This window comes from Aspergillus aculeatinus, assembly GCF_003184765.1.
Source record: "Aspergillus aculeatinus CBS 121060 unplaced genomic scaffold BO66scaffold_4, whole genome shotgun sequence".
Classification (NCBI taxonomy): Eukaryota; Fungi; Ascomycota; class Eurotiomycetes; order Eurotiales; family Aspergillaceae; genus Aspergillus; species Aspergillus aculeatinus.
Window position 1 is genome coordinate 811,007 of NW_020291473.1, and position 17,990 is coordinate 828,996.

The 17,990-nt window shown below is 50.8% G+C and overlaps 6 protein-coding genes across 6 annotated transcripts in view; 4 read left to right on the top strand and 2 right to left on the bottom strand.

Annotated features, from left to right (window-relative positions):
* Nucleotides 1-3,680: 3,680 nt before the first annotated feature.
* BO66DRAFT_425885 (uncharacterized protein) lies at nucleotides 3,681-4,834 on the top strand (the record flags this gene model as incomplete). The annotated part of the gene is made up of 5 exons (XM_025650255.1): nucleotides 3,681-3,968; nucleotides 4,011-4,088; nucleotides 4,248-4,348; nucleotides 4,425-4,551; nucleotides 4,652-4,834. The coding sequence occupies exons 1-5, from the start codon at nucleotides 3,894-3,896 to the stop codon at nucleotides 4,832-4,834; spliced, it is 564 nt and encodes a 187-aa protein (XP_025508197.1). The 5' UTR covers nucleotides 3,681-3,893.
* Nucleotides 4,835-5,192: 358 nt separating this feature from the next.
* BO66DRAFT_425886 (uncharacterized protein) lies at nucleotides 5,193-6,332 on the bottom strand (the record flags this gene model as incomplete). Its single annotated transcript, XM_025650256.1, has 3 exons — nucleotides 5,193-5,527; nucleotides 5,659-5,926; nucleotides 6,322-6,332. The coding sequence occupies 3 exons, from the start codon at nucleotides 6,330-6,332 to the stop codon at nucleotides 5,348-5,350; spliced, it is 459 nt and encodes a 152-aa protein (XP_025508198.1). The 3' UTR covers nucleotides 5,193-5,347.
* Nucleotides 6,333-11,721: 5,389 nt separating this feature from the next.
* On the top strand, nucleotides 11,722-13,355 carry BO66DRAFT_313261 (C2H2-type zinc finger protein; the record flags this gene model as incomplete). The annotated part of the gene is made up of 2 exons (XM_025643384.1): nucleotides 11,722-12,415; nucleotides 12,487-13,355. The coding sequence occupies 2 exons, from the start codon at nucleotides 11,722-11,724 to the stop codon at nucleotides 13,353-13,355; spliced, it is 1,563 nt and encodes a 520-aa protein (XP_025508199.1).
* Nucleotides 13,356-13,938: 583 nt separating this feature from the next.
* On the top strand, nucleotides 13,939-14,595 carry BO66DRAFT_147942 (uncharacterized protein). The gene has a single exon (XM_025642122.1). The coding sequence runs from the start codon at nucleotides 14,068-14,070 to the stop codon at nucleotides 14,425-14,427; it is 360 nt and encodes a 119-aa protein (XP_025508200.1). The 5' UTR covers nucleotides 13,939-14,067; the 3' UTR covers nucleotides 14,428-14,595.
* A 1,142-nt stretch (nucleotides 14,596-15,737) lies between these two features.
* Nucleotides 15,738-16,940, top strand: BO66DRAFT_147994 (uncharacterized protein). The gene has a single exon (XM_025642123.1). It carries the CDS (start codon nucleotides 15,916-15,918, stop codon nucleotides 16,525-16,527), a length of 612 nt encoding a protein of 203 aa, XP_025508201.1. The 5' UTR covers nucleotides 15,738-15,915; the 3' UTR covers nucleotides 16,528-16,940.
* A 450-nt stretch (nucleotides 16,941-17,390) lies between these two features.
* BO66DRAFT_457197 (MFS transporter) overlaps nucleotides 17,391-17,990 on the bottom strand; it is a gene marked incomplete at its 3' end in the record, with an annotated part of 2,156 nt that continues 1,556 nt past the window's right edge. The window contains exons 6-7 of the mRNA XM_025652166.1: nucleotides 17,491-17,919; nucleotides 17,391-17,440 (exon numbers count right to left, since the gene is read on the bottom strand). Coding sequence (XP_025508202.1) covers nucleotides 17,391-17,440; nucleotides 17,491-17,919 — 479 coding nt within the window. The remainder of the gene's footprint in view (nucleotides 17,441-17,490; nucleotides 17,920-17,990) is intronic.

Sequence of the window (17,990 nt, forward strand, 5' to 3'; positions counted from 1 at the left end):
GCTACACAACAAAACTTTCCGGCCGGCCCTGATTCTTACGAGCCGATAGTATCTATAGCTCAGCAGTTACGGGGCCGATTTCCTTTTACCTTGATTGTTCAATTTCAATCCTCGGACATAGCTCGTCGATTCGTACAGAGCTCATTCACTAGTGCGCTCTCTCCTATACCGGCCTGGTTATGCCACTTTCCTCTCAGGCAATCGCTGTAGAAACCCCCCACCCATCCTGCACCCTTGAACGGGATTGTCTACATGCATACCTGTATGTACTAGCTACATGAAGCAAATATTGCTTCAACTTGAGGGATTTTCAGGTGTCAACGCCTCAGCATATCAACATTTGAGACCATCTTCCCACCCGACACCTCCATCATGCCTGGCAGACTTGACCAGAACATAGGTGAATTCGCGAGTGAAAAAAAAAAAGTGAGACATACAATACGTCCGACAAGAGTCACGACGAACAGGACCTGTAATATCTGTGGAAGGGTGTCATACATCTCGGGTGTAACCTTCGGGAGATCCTCAGCTGCCTCCGTAGTCATCTGGCGTAATTCTGGAAGGGCAGGTTGATAGGTTTGATAGGTCGGCTGGTGAGACAAACTGCAGGTGTTTGTGCTACAGAAGGACGTTTGACATCCCGTCACTGTGTCTCGAAGTCTATTTTTATTTTACTTGTTCGGGCTGGATTGGTGGGGTACACAGCTATAACTAAGCAACTAGTAACTGCAGTGGTTGATTCACGATTATATAGTTATAGCACGCACATCACCTACTTTGGGTAGGGAGGGGGGGGTGGTTTCTTACTCGACGCAAGGTGATTCTTGATATGCTCAGTGAGTTCTGGGTGAGCATTTACTGACATGTGGGATTTGTTTAATATTGGTTGAGGCGCTGTTCGGGCTGGTTGACTTGGGACTGTCCTATAGATCGGGTCTTGATATACATCTGTAAACTTCTACTGTGAATAGGACCCGTGTAGCAGAACATAGCTACTCCACCACAATCCTCCCGGATACATTCATTATTCCTCGGGTCCAATCAATCAAAGTGATTACAATACCTTTGTAGATTGCACCTCACCACAGCTGAGAGTATGTAAGCATATATACATCCAGAAAGGTACAACACAATGCATGAGGAGCAACCAACGTATCCCCTCCTCACTCAGGTAGGTAAGGTACAGTCTAAATGCCTTGCCCGCCAACTGGCCTGCCCGGCCAGTAGGTACTGTACAGTACAAGCAACCATCGCCCGCACCTTCAATCAACCTCCAGTAATATCCTCGGCACCCTACCCCGTAGACTCCATAATGCAAATCGGTTCTCTTTCCCTAACGCACGAGCTCCACCATCGAAACCCTGGACAGTGGACAACAAAGGAACCCGATCGAATGAATGGGCTTCTGGGGGCTTTGTTCGGGATGGGCGGGCGGGCGGGCGGGCATGCGGTGCAGCGGTGGGCAGGTAAGGCGGGCTGGGCTGACTGACCTGCGACAAGGGGGAAGAGGAGAATCAAACAAACAAGCGCTGACAACCCTGCCCAGTGCCTGCCTGCCCATCGTCATTGGGGCCTGGAAACCTAATTGATCCCGGTTGCAGCCCCGACTGCTGCTGCTGCTGCTGCTCTTGCGTCTTAGCCGGGAGAAGTCTCGACTGGAGTCTTGGGGGGAACAGTGGACACCACGCATCTGGGCTGGTTTGGAATTTACCTGCAGGTACCGGACCAGCCCTTCTACCTTAGTATGTGTAGATTAGGAAGGATTTGGGGGCCAAGATGCATGTTTGTTCGGGAGTTTTTATAGCATTGGATGAGGGGTGAGAGGGTACTCAACTTGGCGTGAGGTACTTTATACAGTAGTACCCCTACCTCTTGGGTTGTTGTATGTAGGTGGGTGGGCTTTTTTATATTTGTACTTCATAACTTCATCAATGCCTCTGTTACAGTACTTCACACCACCATCCCGCCAGTGCCTCGTGGTACTGTAGTTAGAGATGATGCCGTCGGCCTGAGGCAGGTGGGAACAGGAATCCGAAGTGCAATGAACTGTATCGCTGCATAAACCCTCCTCTGCTTCCGAATCACCCGTCAATTCATCGAATTCACTATGTAGGTCAGCGAGTCTAGATCGGTTGAGAGACTTGATCAGTGCATGAAAATTCTCAGTCCTCTACGTCATGTACACCGAAATCCCTCATTGGCCGATCGACGACAGGTTAGTTAGGGGCAATCATGCTGACGGAGGTTTATTGAACGATGGGTGATGTGAGGACACTTCCAAAGACTGTGAGACATACATGTGTACAGTACACAATTCATCCATAATTATTCTACATACGGGTAGACTACGATGTGCCCAGAAAACGTGCACGAGACCAATTTCCTCTTTCCCCCCGTCTAGTAGAATTTCCACCCCTCCTCCCTCACTGCCCCTCCTCTCCGTCCCTGGGTGACTAATCATGATAGATATGATTGACAGGGGAAAAAACGGAGGGGGGAGGGGGGGGAGTAAGGAGGGGGGGGGGCAGAGGGGCAGACAGGAAAGAAAACGAAAAGACAAGAGAACCCGGAGCCATGGGAATGGAGGGGCTGGTTGTTCGCGAAGAGAGTGGATTCCTCCTCCATTGACACTTGGCCACTGGGCAGTTTTCAGGTTGGCGTTTTGCATTTCCCCGTTCGTCCGCTCACTCTCAACAAGCCACTAGACTAGACTTACTTGAGGAGAATTAGAACCTAGTTCACATACCAAAAGTAGATAATAATTCAGCTTGATATTTCGCTCAATTTTTTGCCCAACCACCGACTTAATCAACACCTATACAATTTATTCAGGTCGACCCGAAAAGTAGTTTCATATCGGCTTGAGGAAGTATCCCGTCTAGGATGCCTATTCTGGAAGGTTACAGTTACAAATGCACGTTAATCATCAGGCGGTTGGCATCAAGGTTCCGTCCGAGGTATGTCGGCTACCTAGGTCGACTGCGTACACCGTAAGCCCGCGTTGTGGCTTGCTATTGCTGGTGTTGCTGTTGTTGTTAGTCTTTAAGATGGCCAGTTTCTGTTGGTTGGTCAGTGGCAATTTCCTTTTCTACAAGTAAGAGAGCATAATTTAAATCTAATCGGTTCTGAATTAAGAAACTGGAAGAGATAGCCTAAAACCACTTTTGTACTTTGTGCCCTGTAGATACGTACAGTACTGTATCAGATATCAATCTGCGAGTACTATGTCTTATCCCTGCAAATTTGTTCATTATCTGATCGCGCCTCAGGCAGCAAAGTTTATGTTGCCCCTCCCCGCCCGCGCGCGGTGCGGTGGAGGGGAGGAGGAGGAGGATCGCTCTCCTCGCGTGCCGCTTGCTTGAACCTTGTTTCTTGTTTGGTGATGATGGGCTACTATTCCGTAGGGAATTTAGGAAGTGTACGAGTTGAAAGATTCATAGACGAGAGGAATTCATGACGCGGCCTTCTCCCGGTTCCCATCGTCGTCCGATATGTGCTGAGCAATTGGCCCTGAAGTGCGCATCGGGATGGAAAGATTGTAATCCATATGGCGGCGGATCGACGCGACCATGGGCCGATTGGACTCGATTCCCTTGGATTCGTCTCGTCTGGCGAGACTATTCTCTAAATGTAAGGAAAAGATATCGTTCGATCGAAAGTCATCCTCAGCTACGCCCGCGGAGTACTCGTGGTTCCTTTTCCCTTCCGTCGGATGCATGGATTACTAGCAGCAGTAGTAGTCGATAGATACAAAAAGACCAGAGACACAGGCTCGGTCCTTAGTCAAAAGCATGACCTGATTGTTCAACGTTCAACATGCACACTCATACATCATACATCTCCGCCATAGAACTCCGGCCAGTCATGGCATCGGAAATGATACTTCGTACATAATGTACGCAAGAGGTATCTGGAGGGGCAGGAAGGAAGGATCTCTCCGGGTGCCAAGTTTGACACTAAGCACCCTAGTGCGCAGCGCTGCAGCGACCCTCACTAACAATCAACCTTAGGCAGTAGGATTTTTACTTTCCCCAAGCGTGACCAGGAGGATGGTAACTAGACTAAACCGCGGGTTTTGGTTGTTTAGCGTAGGTATTTTTCTTGTGGTGCATCTTCTAACTTAGCTTCTGACTAGGCTCAGTAGGGGAAGAGTCTAAAGCCACGGCTGCACACACCTGCACCCATCCCAGGCTCCCTCCTCCCCGAAACAGAAGAAACAAGCAGACCCTGGCTAAATCTAATTCCAGTACAGAGTGCACACCAGTCTTCCACCCAGTTGTCGATTCGGTGGCTATGAACTGGAACTCTGCGAGGATGGATCCTGTATCCCGACAAAGGATCTAGGGAGGTTTGAGCGAATCCTAGATAGCTCAGCGCCAATCCTACTTCTACGGACAAGGGAGACACTGCTCAACACACAACAGCAACATCGTCATCATCATCATCATGATCATCAACAACAACACAACAACCACCAGCATACTCCAAGGCTCAGGCCACTGGGGAAAGAAAGCCTGGTCATCCTCGGTCGGACTAAGAAGGTTAGATGAGGTGTGTGGCGTTCTCGCCTCGCCAATGTTTCGGAATTTGATTGGTGCTTCGACCCCAGCACCACTTCCGAAACCGAGCCGATACTTAAAAAGGTGCGAAGGTGAAGACCCAATCCAGAAGGATAGCGTGGTCTTTCGGCATTACTCCGGTCAGCTTCGGAAAAACCACCCTGGCCAGGGTAAAAGTGCCGAGGGAAGTTCCCGGTCAATCCCTCCAGGAGGCCCCGACTCACAGCACTTCCTTGTCTACGATCTTGCGGACCATCCCCGACTCGGGCGAATGAGAGAGACCGGGGAGAGAAGCGCAGAATGAACGATCTGCAAGCGGTACGGTATGGAGTACGGAGTACTATACCGGAGTCCTGTAGTCTGTACCTGTCGGTGATGTCGCCCTACCGGTAGTCTTCGCACACTCCCACTTCCTACCTTGGCATGTTGGGGGTCCATACTCCAGCCTAGAGTGCTGACTAGAACCTGAGCGTATCAGTAGCATATCATCATGATTACCTATTTGAGCCATTTTTGATAGGGACCGTAGTGGTGATGGTTACTGGCGCTGTTATGTCCTTACCCCAGCCACACTGCTGCGTTGTTTATTGTTCTGTTCTGTTCCTGCCACGTAGATGAATCACACTGGCAACTGTCCTTCTTGTCGAGCTGATACACCGTACAGAAAGCAGCGCTAGCCTGGCCTTTTGGTAAGGTAGGTCTGGGACGTAGGCTGTAGCAGAAGTAGCACTCAGTGCCGAGATGCACATCTATCGCAGCCACGACCAGCGAGACTGAGACAGACATCATCACTCGGCAGTCTCACAAGCGAAAGCCAAGCTTTGTGATGATGAAAAAGCAAGCAGACGACGATCCCATCGGACAATTTCTTTCACCAACCATTGAGCAAGCACCTTTAGGCGAGTCAGTTCCGGGTTCCCCTCCTTACCAAGTAGTAGTAGACAGAGGATGCCGAAATTCCACCCTGCCTACCACACAGTACCATTTTTTTGTTTCAAGAAACACACACAGAAAAAGAAGGACACATACATACCTCAAAATCTACCTATCGGCTTGCATGATGCTTTTTTCTGCTTGCCTCAGTCACCGACACACTTACTACGGGTAGTCTAGGGCTGGGGAATACGGAGCCTGGAGTATTCGGACCAGATACCGTAGGTTTAGAGGGGATCCTCCCACACCGCCTGGCTTGGTCGTCGAAATTTGTTCGTGGAAGTTTCCATGAGCGGAGCCCATCCCACCGGCTTCCGCTTGGGTTTTTGTGGAGCACCAAAAACGGGTTGGCCATGCCGCCGTGATCGGATCGCCACATTGGGCGACGTGCAGGGGGGGGTTGTTTTTTGCCCTTGAGCCCGGGAGCACTTCCACTGGGACCATGATACATCATGCCAGTCTTGCTCGAATGGGTTGGCAGTCCAAAGGGAAAAAAAGCAAAGGCCGAAAGACAACGATGATGACGATGATGATAAACTGGTCATCATTTGTGCTTTGTCTCTTTGCTGTGCTTACTTCCTTGGAAGGAAAAGAAAACAAAGGAAAGGGCAGAAAGGAAAAGAAAAAAAAGCCCTGTCCGCGCCGATGCGGCGGGGAGAAAGGCGTAAGCGGCAAGTTGAGCGAGGATGGATTGTTGCAGAATGGACTGCTACGGAGTACGGAGTAGGTACAGTACAAACAGCTTGGGTTGTGTCTGACACCTACGTATTTTGTTCTTTCCCTGATAGACACTTGAGGTACTCCGTACTACTAAGTCCTGAAAACTTACCACACACACATCGTTGGGAAATGTTGCTAAGCTCGGTGTGGAATCTCACATTTGCAACTTTTTTATTTCCCCAAACTAGATTATGATGCTATTACTCAATCAATTCATCGTCTTCTCGGTTATTGCAGTCGTCTTTTGTGAGGGAATTTTGGGTTCTCTCTATGGTACTCCGTTAAGTCGACCAGAGACAAGTAGTCTGATGTTCTCTTATCTTCTTGTGGCATAGTGCGGGCTTGACCGCAGCAGAATAAAAAATCATTGCTGGGTTCCTGCAAAGAAATTGAGTGGTACGTACCATTACTCTGCGCTCTGCTTCCGGGAAGACGGCGAACCCAAATCCTTCTCACTAGTACTCTTCGACCACCCAGCGCGCTCCGTAGCCGCCACGAGATGGAAGCAAGAGATTTGAGAAGAGCGAAATAAACTTAACAACAAAAGCGATGGTCGAAAAAAAGGTACTGTACGTACTACTGACTCAACCACCCTAAGTTACCTTTTCCGCCGACCCCCGGGATTCTTCATCCGCGGTGTTCCGAAATGGATGACTATTCGCTTGATGAGCTTTTTTTCTTTTCTTTTCTTTCTTAATCTTGTAACTTGTTTCGTGTATTTCCGTACCGTGAAATGAATGCTACGTGAGCGAGAGGTCTTCTCTTGAGTTGGGAGAATTCCAATGCCGGATGCCGACCGTATGGAATCGATGCAATGGTCAGATCAGATAGTTGGAGGTTCGGATATGCTACTGCTGTTGTGATACAGAGCAACAACTGTCCCCAAAACGGATCCGAATCCCACTTTGGACTTTGCCTAAGGCTTAGGTAGGGTTGGTCAAGGAAGGTCCACAATCGAAGCGGGAGAAGCTCCCAGCGAAAATCTCCTGGTGGAGAACAGCCGCCGATACGAACGAAGCCTAAACGGGAGACCCATCTTGGATACTAAAATGACGGTGGTGATTCGAAAATGGGCGGTCACTTGGGGGGAGGGGGGCATGCACTATGCAGATGATGGGCAAAGGGAAGGGCAACAAAACGTACAAAAAGGGTCTCTCGAACTATGTTGTGTTGAATAAAGGAGGGCTGGAATCCTAAACTGTTGGCTTCAATTCCGAACAACAATCTTTCGACTGCAGGAAATATGATGGACTGAGACAATGTTTTCTGATTCATCATACTTACTGAACCGAAAGGGGTAAGGATACGGTTCACATCCGCACCCATGGAATTGTTCAGGCGCGGGTGGTATTCGGTTCGGTCCTGGGACTTGGACAATGTACTCCGTACAGTAGTTAGAACACGGGCATATGATATGATCTAGACTGGCATCGGGGATGAAACAAGGTGCGTGGCATCATCGAATTGGCAATTAGTTGAAGTCCGAAGCAACTTCGACCAAAGGACAGTCTCAGTGACGGATCAGTCTAGAAGGTCCATGCGCGATGCAGGTGATGTATATTTATCTGACGTTGCTTCGATGGGTGGCTGAAATTTGTCGCAGCTGAATCAGTCCTCGCTCAGATCGTCTTCTCAGGGCTTCTCAAGCAGACAGGGGTGAGAAATGCTCCGTGAGAGGAACTCCTGATTTTGACAATTAAATGAATAGACATTCGGGACAGGCACTGGAAGAGTTTCATTTGTTCATTGCCTGCCGCGGCTTACGCAATTTGCAAATTGACCAGCAATACGTGTAGCACGGACCGAGGGCAAAAGTGCTTTCTTCCGTGTAGATCAATACACAGCCGGCTACAAAGTACTGTAATGCATGCTCGCCGTTGAGCTTCCCTATGATACCGCAGAAATCCATGCCACCTTTTCCTCCCCGGCGCCTCACGGCCGGGGATGTGGTATGATGACGAAGGAGGACCGAGTGGCAGAGGCGCGTTGAAGCCTGCATATGAGCGGCAGAATTGGCGGCCCATACCGTCATTGGGAGTGTGGTGTGTATGAAGTTGAGGATCGAAAAGGGGATGACTGTTGTAGTGGCCAGATAGCTCGATCTAAATACATAGTACTCAGTACTCATCGCACAGTGCCTACAGCTTTTGATTGACATGGGTCCAACATGGGATCTAACATGCAGATGGAGGTCGGGAAAGCCCCATGCGGGAGGGAAGGAGGTCTCCATCGTCCGCTCATCTACTCAGGTATGGAGTTTATACTTCCTGGATCGAGATTTGACAATTTGACAGCCGTGGAGTCGAAGTGGGCAGCCTCTACCATTGTTCCTCCCGCCCATGAAGCCAGGAGCTCAGGTTCGAGCAGGATGCCACTCCACTTTCTCGCAAATATGATAACTTTGATAAGGTTTCGTGTCGCCCTACCTTACTCTAGTCTCTAGCTCATGTGGAATTGTGGATGTGCCATGAGGGACTGAGCGCTGAGGAACCAGTATGGAGCCGGCGGCGGGCCTGTCAACTGCGGAGAAAGGATGCAGATGTCCGCCTGCCTCATGACATCAAGCATATTTTGGTACGTGTTTGTCGACTAGTATATCCCAGGATATAGGAGGTCAACAAGGAACGCATTCGAATTAGCCATGGTTTCAGAGTGCATGTATTGCAGTAGTACTCCGTACACAGGTAAGAGAAGCCGAGATACTGGACCGTGATCGGAAAAGGAAATCGAAGGGTCTTAGGTAGGTAGTGCTCCTGAAACCGGCGTACAGTAGTTACAGACAGAGAGAGAGAGAGTCTCCGTGCTTTACATACACATAACCGAGTAGCCTGCTTGGAGGGAAGGAGAGATGAAGGAGAGATGAAGGGTTCTTTCTCCCGCTCGTCTGATATGCTTCAACCGGGCTGCTGCCTGAGTTTTTGATCACCCACTGGGCCTACCAGTCCTAGTTGAGGTTAGTAGGATCCGTCGCCCCCCGGGAGCCCGATCTACGGCTGCATAGGAAGCCTCCCACCATTCCGCCCCTCCATTAACTTCCAGTTAGGTTACTTACCACGGCGTAAGTCCCTCATCCATGATTGTGTCCTGGCTTACTACATATGTAGGGTATCTCATTGTCCCAGCACCTGATATTCCTTTGATAAGTCAGAATATGTCTGACTATTGTACTATAATATCAAGACAAAGGATATACCAAGAGAAAACGAAACCAGTCTCACAATTGCTCACGGACAAAACTGAGTTCGACCAATGGACGCCCAAAATAGAACTCCTCAACCCGAAGAAACACCTGCAGTTAAGTTCTCATCATCAAGATTCAGAACGAGTCACTGGACTCACTACGTAGGCTTGACGGGCGCGGGTCTGAAAGGCTAGAACAAGATCATGACGGTATCTCTCAGTCTGCCTACCTGCTTGCGTCTTTGCCTGATCCCTGGTGGATTACGATTGGCAGGCTGCAAGGCCGGTAACGACGAAGTTACTGCCAAGTATCTTTTTACGTAGCTGTCTGCGGCAAGGATACCATCGAGGTACCTCGTTTCGGTACACGCCCGACGTGCCCTTTTCTCTCTCCCACCAACGAGTCGAAACTCGAGTTTTGATTCCCTAATCGAATTCGATGAACCAACCAACGAGCATCGGCCGTCGGGATAGCGTCCTCAGCCCTCTTTTTTTCCCCTGCTTGCCGCTGGTGCCAACCAAATTCGATGTTAGATTTCCTCCCAAAAGGATCTCTTCGTTTCCCTGCTCTTCCGGGGCGACCTTTCGGAAAGGGTTGGGTGCCGAAATTGCCGTTCATTTGGCACAGAGCCAGAGATACAAGCAAAGTCAACCGTGAATGAAATGGAAGTTACTGGGAAAAGACAGAGGATTTGATTTCCCGATCAAATGTACAGTACTGTACATTTGATCACCAGACACTACTCCGTAGATAGTATGAGTCCAGTACGTACTAAGTTACTACTTAACAGGATACTAGTAGTAGTTTGACCCCGTTCGGCTCTTGTTCGATTCTCGGAGACCGGGTGAGGCACGAATCAGGTCAACGGCACCAGTGTTAGTAGCAATAAGTATGGTAAGTTAATGCCACCAAATTATTAAAATTTCCTCAAGCAGTACACAGCTTTTTTCCGGTGCGCATTTTGCCTCCCAGAGTTAGGATCGTCACCGCCAATCCACAGTTAACCTTCAATTAGTTTCGCACTCGTCTAAGAGTATCGTCCCCCTTTCCCTTCTAAAAGATTGTACCACTTGTTTTTGCTTGTCGGAAACTGATAATATTCCGTGGTTTGTGATTTTGCGAGGTTTCAATCCCTCTTAACCTCTCTTACTGCCGCCGCCGCTATTCATTGCCCCCCTTCCCACCCTTTCCCCCTCCATTCCCGTGACTACTAGTTAGTACTACTGCTAGAACGGCTCTCTACCTTGGGTGCGTTCTTTTGAGGCAACTCTTTTTTTTTTTTTTTTTTTTTTTTTTTTTTTTTTTTCTCTCTTTTTTTCCCCCTTCCTATTTCATCTTTTTTCATCTCATATTTTTTTTAACATTTTTTTCTCTTCTCTGTTTCCTTACAAACCCATCCATCATTCTTCTTTTTTTTTTTTCATCTGTGCCATCTCCTCCCACCCCCCCTTACTTTCCATCTTTTTTCCTACTCCCTGGTCTCCGCATCTATACGCGTTGTCCCTGGCAGTTTCTTTATTCTCCTCACCCCATCCGAATTGAAAAGCGAAAAAAGTACTGGTCAATCCTGCGCATTGTTGACGCGAAGCAGAATTTGACTAGCAAAATTTCCCTCTAGCACTGCTGCTGGTTCTGTTAGACCCACTTACACGCCGCCTCCCTGGTGGATCAGAACCATTGACTGTTTTGACAACGTGCGGATAAAAAGAAGTTCCCACACAACTCGATTTTCTGGTGGGTGACCGTGGGGAATTCAGATTAAGCATCTCGACCTCATCCTGACCTCTTTTCTGCAGTGGAGTCGGACTTGTTCCTGCACATCTCTATCATCGACCTTGGACTGCCCTTGAGTCCATTGCCATCCGAACTCACCACCCCGAACAACACCTGTTGATTCCTTTTCGCGTCTGTCCGGAACAAGCATCCAATTCCGTCCCCGGAAAGAAAACACACAGAGAAAAGAGAGGAGAGTCAAAGGAGGGACCGAAAACTTTCACACAGCGAAAAAAATCCTCTCGTCGACCAGGACGCGATCAGGATTTTGAAGTCAGTGACATTGGCAAAAGCTTTTCGCATCCTCGAAGCTTCGCCTTTTGATCGCAACACACTTGCAGAAAGGTCCTAGTTTCCGTTCTGCGATCAATGATCAAGATACAGTGAAATCCTTGTTTGCGAGTCCTAAACCCCATTCCCTTCACTTCCACCCTCACCCCTCCTGTTTGACACCCTCCCCGCGTCACGATGGATCCCAGATCTCATCCGTCACGGCCCCCATCCACCAGCCTGCCCCAGGGCTCCACGCCTCTTTCCTCGACACCTATCTCAAGCATGCCAATGCCTCAGTACGCCATGCAGCACCAGTACCCGGTGTCCCAGCCGCATACTCTTCCCCCGCTCCAGCCTCATCACTCCCAGTCTCCTGCCCCTCATTCCTACATGGGTCAGCCTTACCGGCCGGATCTCTCGAGATATCCCGCGTCAACTCACGATGTCTACGCGACCTCCGCGGCTCCTATCATGCCTCATACGACCGTGGGTAGCTTGCCTCCGTCCTCGTTCCTCTCCCATCACAATCCGCAGGCCCAGCCCCAGCCGTCGCAACCTTATCCTCCTCCGCACAGCGTGCTCCCCCCCGCGTCGAGTGCTCAGTCCTATCCTCAGCCGATTGCGCCGGCCCCGCCGCGTGACCGTCGCTCCGACTACTCCGCACTTCCGTCGGGTGCTTTCAGCTACTCGGATGCTAAGGGCTCGCCTTGGATGAACCAGGATCCCGTGGCAGGCCCGAATGGCGCTGCGCCTTATGCTGCGAAGGAGCCTCCTCGTACCCAGGTTGTTGGCTCGCAGGGCCGTCGTGGTATCCTTCCGAGCGTTCCGGGACGCGCGACTCCGGTCACCAACGGCGTCAATGGAACTGCCAAGAACACCACAATTCCCGCCAAGGATGCAGATGGAAAATTCCCATGCCCGCACTGCAATAAGACATATCTTCATGCTAAGCACTTGAAGCGTCATTTGCTCAGACGTAAGTTAAATACAGCCGGTGAGAGTTGCATTGCAAGTTGTATCGCGCTAACGGGCATACGTGTGTTACAGACACGGGCGATCGTCCTTACATGTGTGTTCTTTGCAAGGACACTTTCTCCCGCAGTGATATCTTGAAGCGCCACTTCCAGAAGTGCTCGTTGAGACGTGGTAACCCCACGGGAGCGACTCACTTGTCGCATCCCCAGGCGCATCTGAAGAGATCCCAAGCTGCGGCCAATGCTGTCAAGCCTGTTCAGGAGGAAGTCAACAATCCCATCCCGCCTCCCAACGGTCTCCCCGGTGCGACGTATGCTGAGGGTCCTGTGAACGGCAATGGCATGGCTCCCGCCCGTCCAGGTTACACGGAACAGCAGCCTTTGGGTTTCTCCATGTCGTCTGTGAATGGGATGAACCGCGGTCCTCCCGAGGACGCTTATCCTGCCGGTCAGCCTCAACAGAGAGGTCCCTGGCTTGCTGCTCCTAAGCAGAGCCCGTACATGGTTCAGCCCGGCGCTGATGCCTCTGGCCAACAACTGAACGTTGACCGTCCTCCCCTTGAGCAGGTAAAGCCCCCGGTTATTCAAGATCCTAAGCGCCCTGTCATGCCTGGCCCCACTCCCAATCATGCTGGCGAAATTGACTGGACTTCGATGTTTCAGCCCGGAGGTTCCGACGGTTACATCAACCAGGTCTTCCCTCAGCAGACCATGGCCGCCGGCCAGGAGCCGATCCACGCTCACGTTGACGCTGAACGCAAGTTCTACCCCACTACCACCGCCCCTGGTCCCCAAGAAAGTGGCATGAACGGACTTTATCTGGCGTCAACTATGAGCGGCGACGGTAAGTTGAAAGGATACCTGTTAGAATTGGGTTCGATGCTAACTCACCTGTCATCTAGGCACCGTTCAGCCCGCCCGCCAATAGTCGCGAGTAAATGAGGGCGGATGTCTGTATCTTGACCACGCTAAACCCAACATGCAATTGGCGCGAAAAGGAGTTTTTTTTCTCTAAATCAAACTCGAATCAAAATATCACACTACCTCCCATCGGTGGGATCACGTGTCATACGACGTTACGCATTCAAGATCTCAGGACATGTGCAGTGGTACCGGATCTCAAATTGGGGACGCTTGTGCATATACGACTCTTTTCCGGACATACTTGACGTCTCTGATCCTCGATTTCACTCCAATACTCCGAATCACTTTAGAGGTTCGGATTATGTCTTCTATGGATCAATCTGAAAGCCGCTTTGACTTCCGAACGAGAGAGGAATGATAGAAAAAAAAGAAGAATTACTCGATTGGTGAAACAAAAGTTAGACAAAAAAAAGCAATGAAGATAGAAAAAAGTGGGTATCGGCCAGGCCCAAGAAATTCGCGCAGTGCGCATCGGCGTGGTCGGATTGTTCAGCGTCCAAATCTCTTATTGTCATGAAAACATTTTCTTTCTGCAGGTATTGTGATTGAAACTTCCTGCGATGAAATACACAGTGTCAGCATTTCTACGGCGAGTGCAGCTTTGCGGTGGTTCAGGATTTGTTTTATTTTCTTGTTTTACTGTTTTCCTCTTTCCATCCATTATGAGTGATTTTGATGGGATGGTGTGGTTTTATCTGGCGTCCAATCATAGACTTGGGCATGTGTTTCTATGCGAATGTGCTTTTTTTCTTCTCTACTTTCACTTTGTCATCGTTCATGTGGAACGAGATCAAAAGAGTTTGAGTGGAAGGCTTCTCTGTCGATGCATCACCCTGATTTGCATGGTCCATTGTCGCGGATTTTCTTCCCTGTTGCATCAAGAAAAAGAGTGTGCTTGGCCTCTGTTTGCATAATCATCACGGCCGTTTTTCAATCTTTCATGTCAGCTCCCCCAGTCCACCCTGTATGTAGAGCCGATGTGTCCCTTGATAGGGTATGCACGTTCGGACTGGGGCTGCCAAGGTGTTTCCATACACGTCGCTCATACAAAGTCAAAGTCATCTTTGAATGCTTTTCTATCCTCGTGTGATTGTGAGGTCTGTTGCGTATGGCCTGTTTATTTTCTCTCTCCTTCCCCCATTCTCTGTGACTTACATTGTCATCTGGGTGTGGCCGGGGTTGCCTATGGAATCCGACTGCTGCCGAAGGAAGGCCAGCTAGCTGTGTTGGCGCTTCTTGAGGCCTGGTTCGGTTGAATTGCCTGGATGCATATCCCTGGCCGACCCCTGCATGGTGCTGCGACGATTATTCTATCTTACGGTGTTCTGCATTTCCAGTTCCTTGCTCCGGAAGGGATTGTCATCACAAAAAGTGCTAGAATTATTTCACAGAAGGAATAATAATTTTGCCCATGCTCATTCTCAGCTCATTCGTTGGCGTATGCAATTTGCTCACGGTAGTTGTCGAATGCTACGGGGAATATCTCCGAGATAGACAAGTGGAAGAAGGCAGGAAGAATAGCCATGCCATGTGGCCTGGAGTGGTGTGAGGGAGTGACAGACGACAGACAGGTGATTGATTCATTTGGTGGCCCGACCGAAGCCGAAGAGCCGTTGGTTACCCCGTACCATTCGTACTTATAAGGTAATAGTCCCTTTGGTCCGGAGGAGGGGAACATCCCGGGATTTTCCTATTACCTACTTACCCCCTCGAACCCTTGATAGATGGAGATGGAGATGGAGATGGAGATGGGAATAGAGAACGAAAGTGTGGAGAGAAAGAGTGGGGAAAGATCTTCAGGACACTAAGTATCCATGATGTATTAGTAGTTACCACTGGATACCTAATAATAGTTAGGTAGCTTTACTACTACTGCACTTGTACAATATAAACTTGGTTAACGATTCCCCATCATCTCAAGTAAACCTCGGATACTGTAAGATTTCCACACAGCATGTCTTGTACTGTACTAAGTTGAATGTCGACGTCACCGCCTGCCCCGGATCGTGGATTGGTATTTCCCCGCCGTGATTGGCCATCATCCACGGGATGCTCCGGAGGACTGCGACCTCTTGCCTTCCCCCCCCCAAACCTCCTCCCATCATCCATCCGAGCCGTCCGTCCATCATCCTCCTTTCTCCCTTGCATCATTTTTGACCCAACCCTTTTGACAAGGATTCTTACATGCCATCTCATCTTCCTTCTCGTGTCGATGTCGGACATTTGACCGCCTGATTACGCCTTGTCTCTCTATCAATACCATTAGACCCCACTCTAGATCTCGACTCCTCCGCAACTCCGCGGCTACCCACAACTCCGAACTCCACCGACCTCTCCGCTACATCCACCACTTCCCCTCACACGAGATCTATAGATATACGCGAGAAAGCCAATCCCGCTTCGCAGCACTCGGATCAGTATTAGTACCTATTCTCCTACCCATCTCCTTCCGCTCCTGGGACATCCGATACGTGACCGGTGGTTCGAGTCCACCGATTAGCCTTCCTCTACCGACTTGTCAATCCCAACCTCAACCACCCTTCATATATCATCCATCGCCTCCCTCTCAGCCATCGCAATGTCCACGAACAGACCATTCCTGGCCAATTTCCTTGCGGCCTTCCGGGCACAGTCTACATACAAAGCCTCCACCGCCGGCACTCAATCCACATCAGCCTCGATATCCTCTGCCCAGATCTCCCAGAGTGCTGCTCGAGCAATCGCCACGAAAGCCAGCAACAACTCGGAAGCGTCCTCGGCATCATCCTCCACAGCACACCATTATCATCATCACTCGACCTCCTCATCTTCACACTCTCGCCCGCACTCCCACCACCGCGGCCCCCTGGCCCAGGGCCAAGGCCAGGAGCAGTCCAGCCCCGCATCCCCGCCCCCGTCATCAGCCGCGACTCCACCCCAAGCCGCCGCCGGCGCATCGTCTCCCCCACCGACTCCTGCCGCCTCGAACCCTATCCCCATCACCAATAGCCATGGCCGTCAACGGCGCGGCAGTGACAGCTCCAGCGGCTCGGGCGGGTTCCGCGACGCCCTCGGTCCTGAGAAATGGTACATCGGCGGCCGGACGCCCGGCGGCGAAGAGAGGTTCTATCGATTAGGCATGGTCACCAAGGGAGGGGGTCGCCTTGGAGGAAGCGGCCGGGTGGGGAGTATCGATCAGCTAAGTCTCTGATCACTATTGGGGCCGGCTCGATTTGGGATCCTCCCACTCACAGGGTTCTCTTGTCTCTGCTTTCTTTTCGGTGCCTGGCCTTTTGGGCCACCGGGACTCGCTTGATGCGAACTATATTTCGGCTTTGTGAATCTTCTTACTTTTATATACCTCCGGCGTCAGAAGCTTATCCAGGAACGGAGAGGGGCTTATGGGACTGGCGTTGCTGTTTGGCGTTTGGGCTTAAAAAAGAGCTTGCTTTATTTTAGGTGTCGGGTGTCGTTCCCGATCGGGAGTGATTGGACCTAGCGCAAACGACAAATGGGTTTGGTATTATAATCCTGACCTTATATGCGAGTTTGTCTCTGGCTGTGTTTGAGACAGATATTGGGGTGGAAATCAGATATCTGTACATGAACGGCTCCTCTCTCTCTCTCTAGTGCGGCTTGCCGTGGTGTCCCTCGCATTACCTGCGTGTCCACATAAGATCTTGCAATGAAGCGAGGCAATGGGCCAAATCATGGCGGTCCGTGTTGAGTCAGACTGCTTCGATAGAAGAAGGCAGATTGGCAGGAATCAAGTCTGAGGGAGTGGCCGAGCCTATTCAAAAGTGGGAGGTTATAAGTTATAGATCTGGACTTGGCAGGGGGTAGGTAGAGCTGAGTAGAGTGTCGACTTTAGTTCAAGTGTTTTACAAGGATCTTTCCCATTCAAAGTTCGCAATTAGGAGGATGAACATTTTAGAGTATATACTCGAGTCCTGACCTACGGCAAACCAGGCAATAGGTATAGTACACCTGCACATGGTACTATACATAGTACTTGTACTTACCTAGTAGCTAGCTAGCTATGAGTCCTCCTCCCCTCCCAACAACGCCGTCCGCTCATCCACCCCCGTCCTCCCCACCCTCCGCACCCCGCAATTCCTCATCCACTTCCTAAGCCTCCCCCAAACACCCACCCTCCCAAGCAAAGAAAACCCACCACCACCCCCACCCTCCTCCCCCATCCAGAACATCAACACCGCCATCCCCGCCACCAACCCCGCCAAACTCCCCGTCATCGCCGCCCACCCAGCCCGCCACTCCACGAACCCGCCCCACAGGGGTCCCACCAACAGGCCCAAAAACTGCGCCATCGTCTGGATGCCGAACGCCTGCGCGACGGCGCCCGTGGGGCCGAAGACCGTGGGGTCCCGCGCTTCCAGCGCGGCCAGCGCGTGCTGCGTCTCGAGGTACAGCGCCGGCGTGCACAGGTTGATGAGGAGCCCGATGGCCGTCAGGCAGGTCAGGAGGAGGGCGATGTGCGTGGGGTGGGCGGTCGTGACGAGGCGGAGGGTGAGGAGCGGGAGGGTGAGGCTGGCGAAGGAGGTGAGCGCTATCAGGCGGGGGCCGTGGGTGTCTGTTAGATGGCCTTCGGTAGGGGTTAGTGGGTTGAAACCTGAAGGAAAGGGGGTAAAGGGGGAAGGGGGAAGGGGTTTGGAT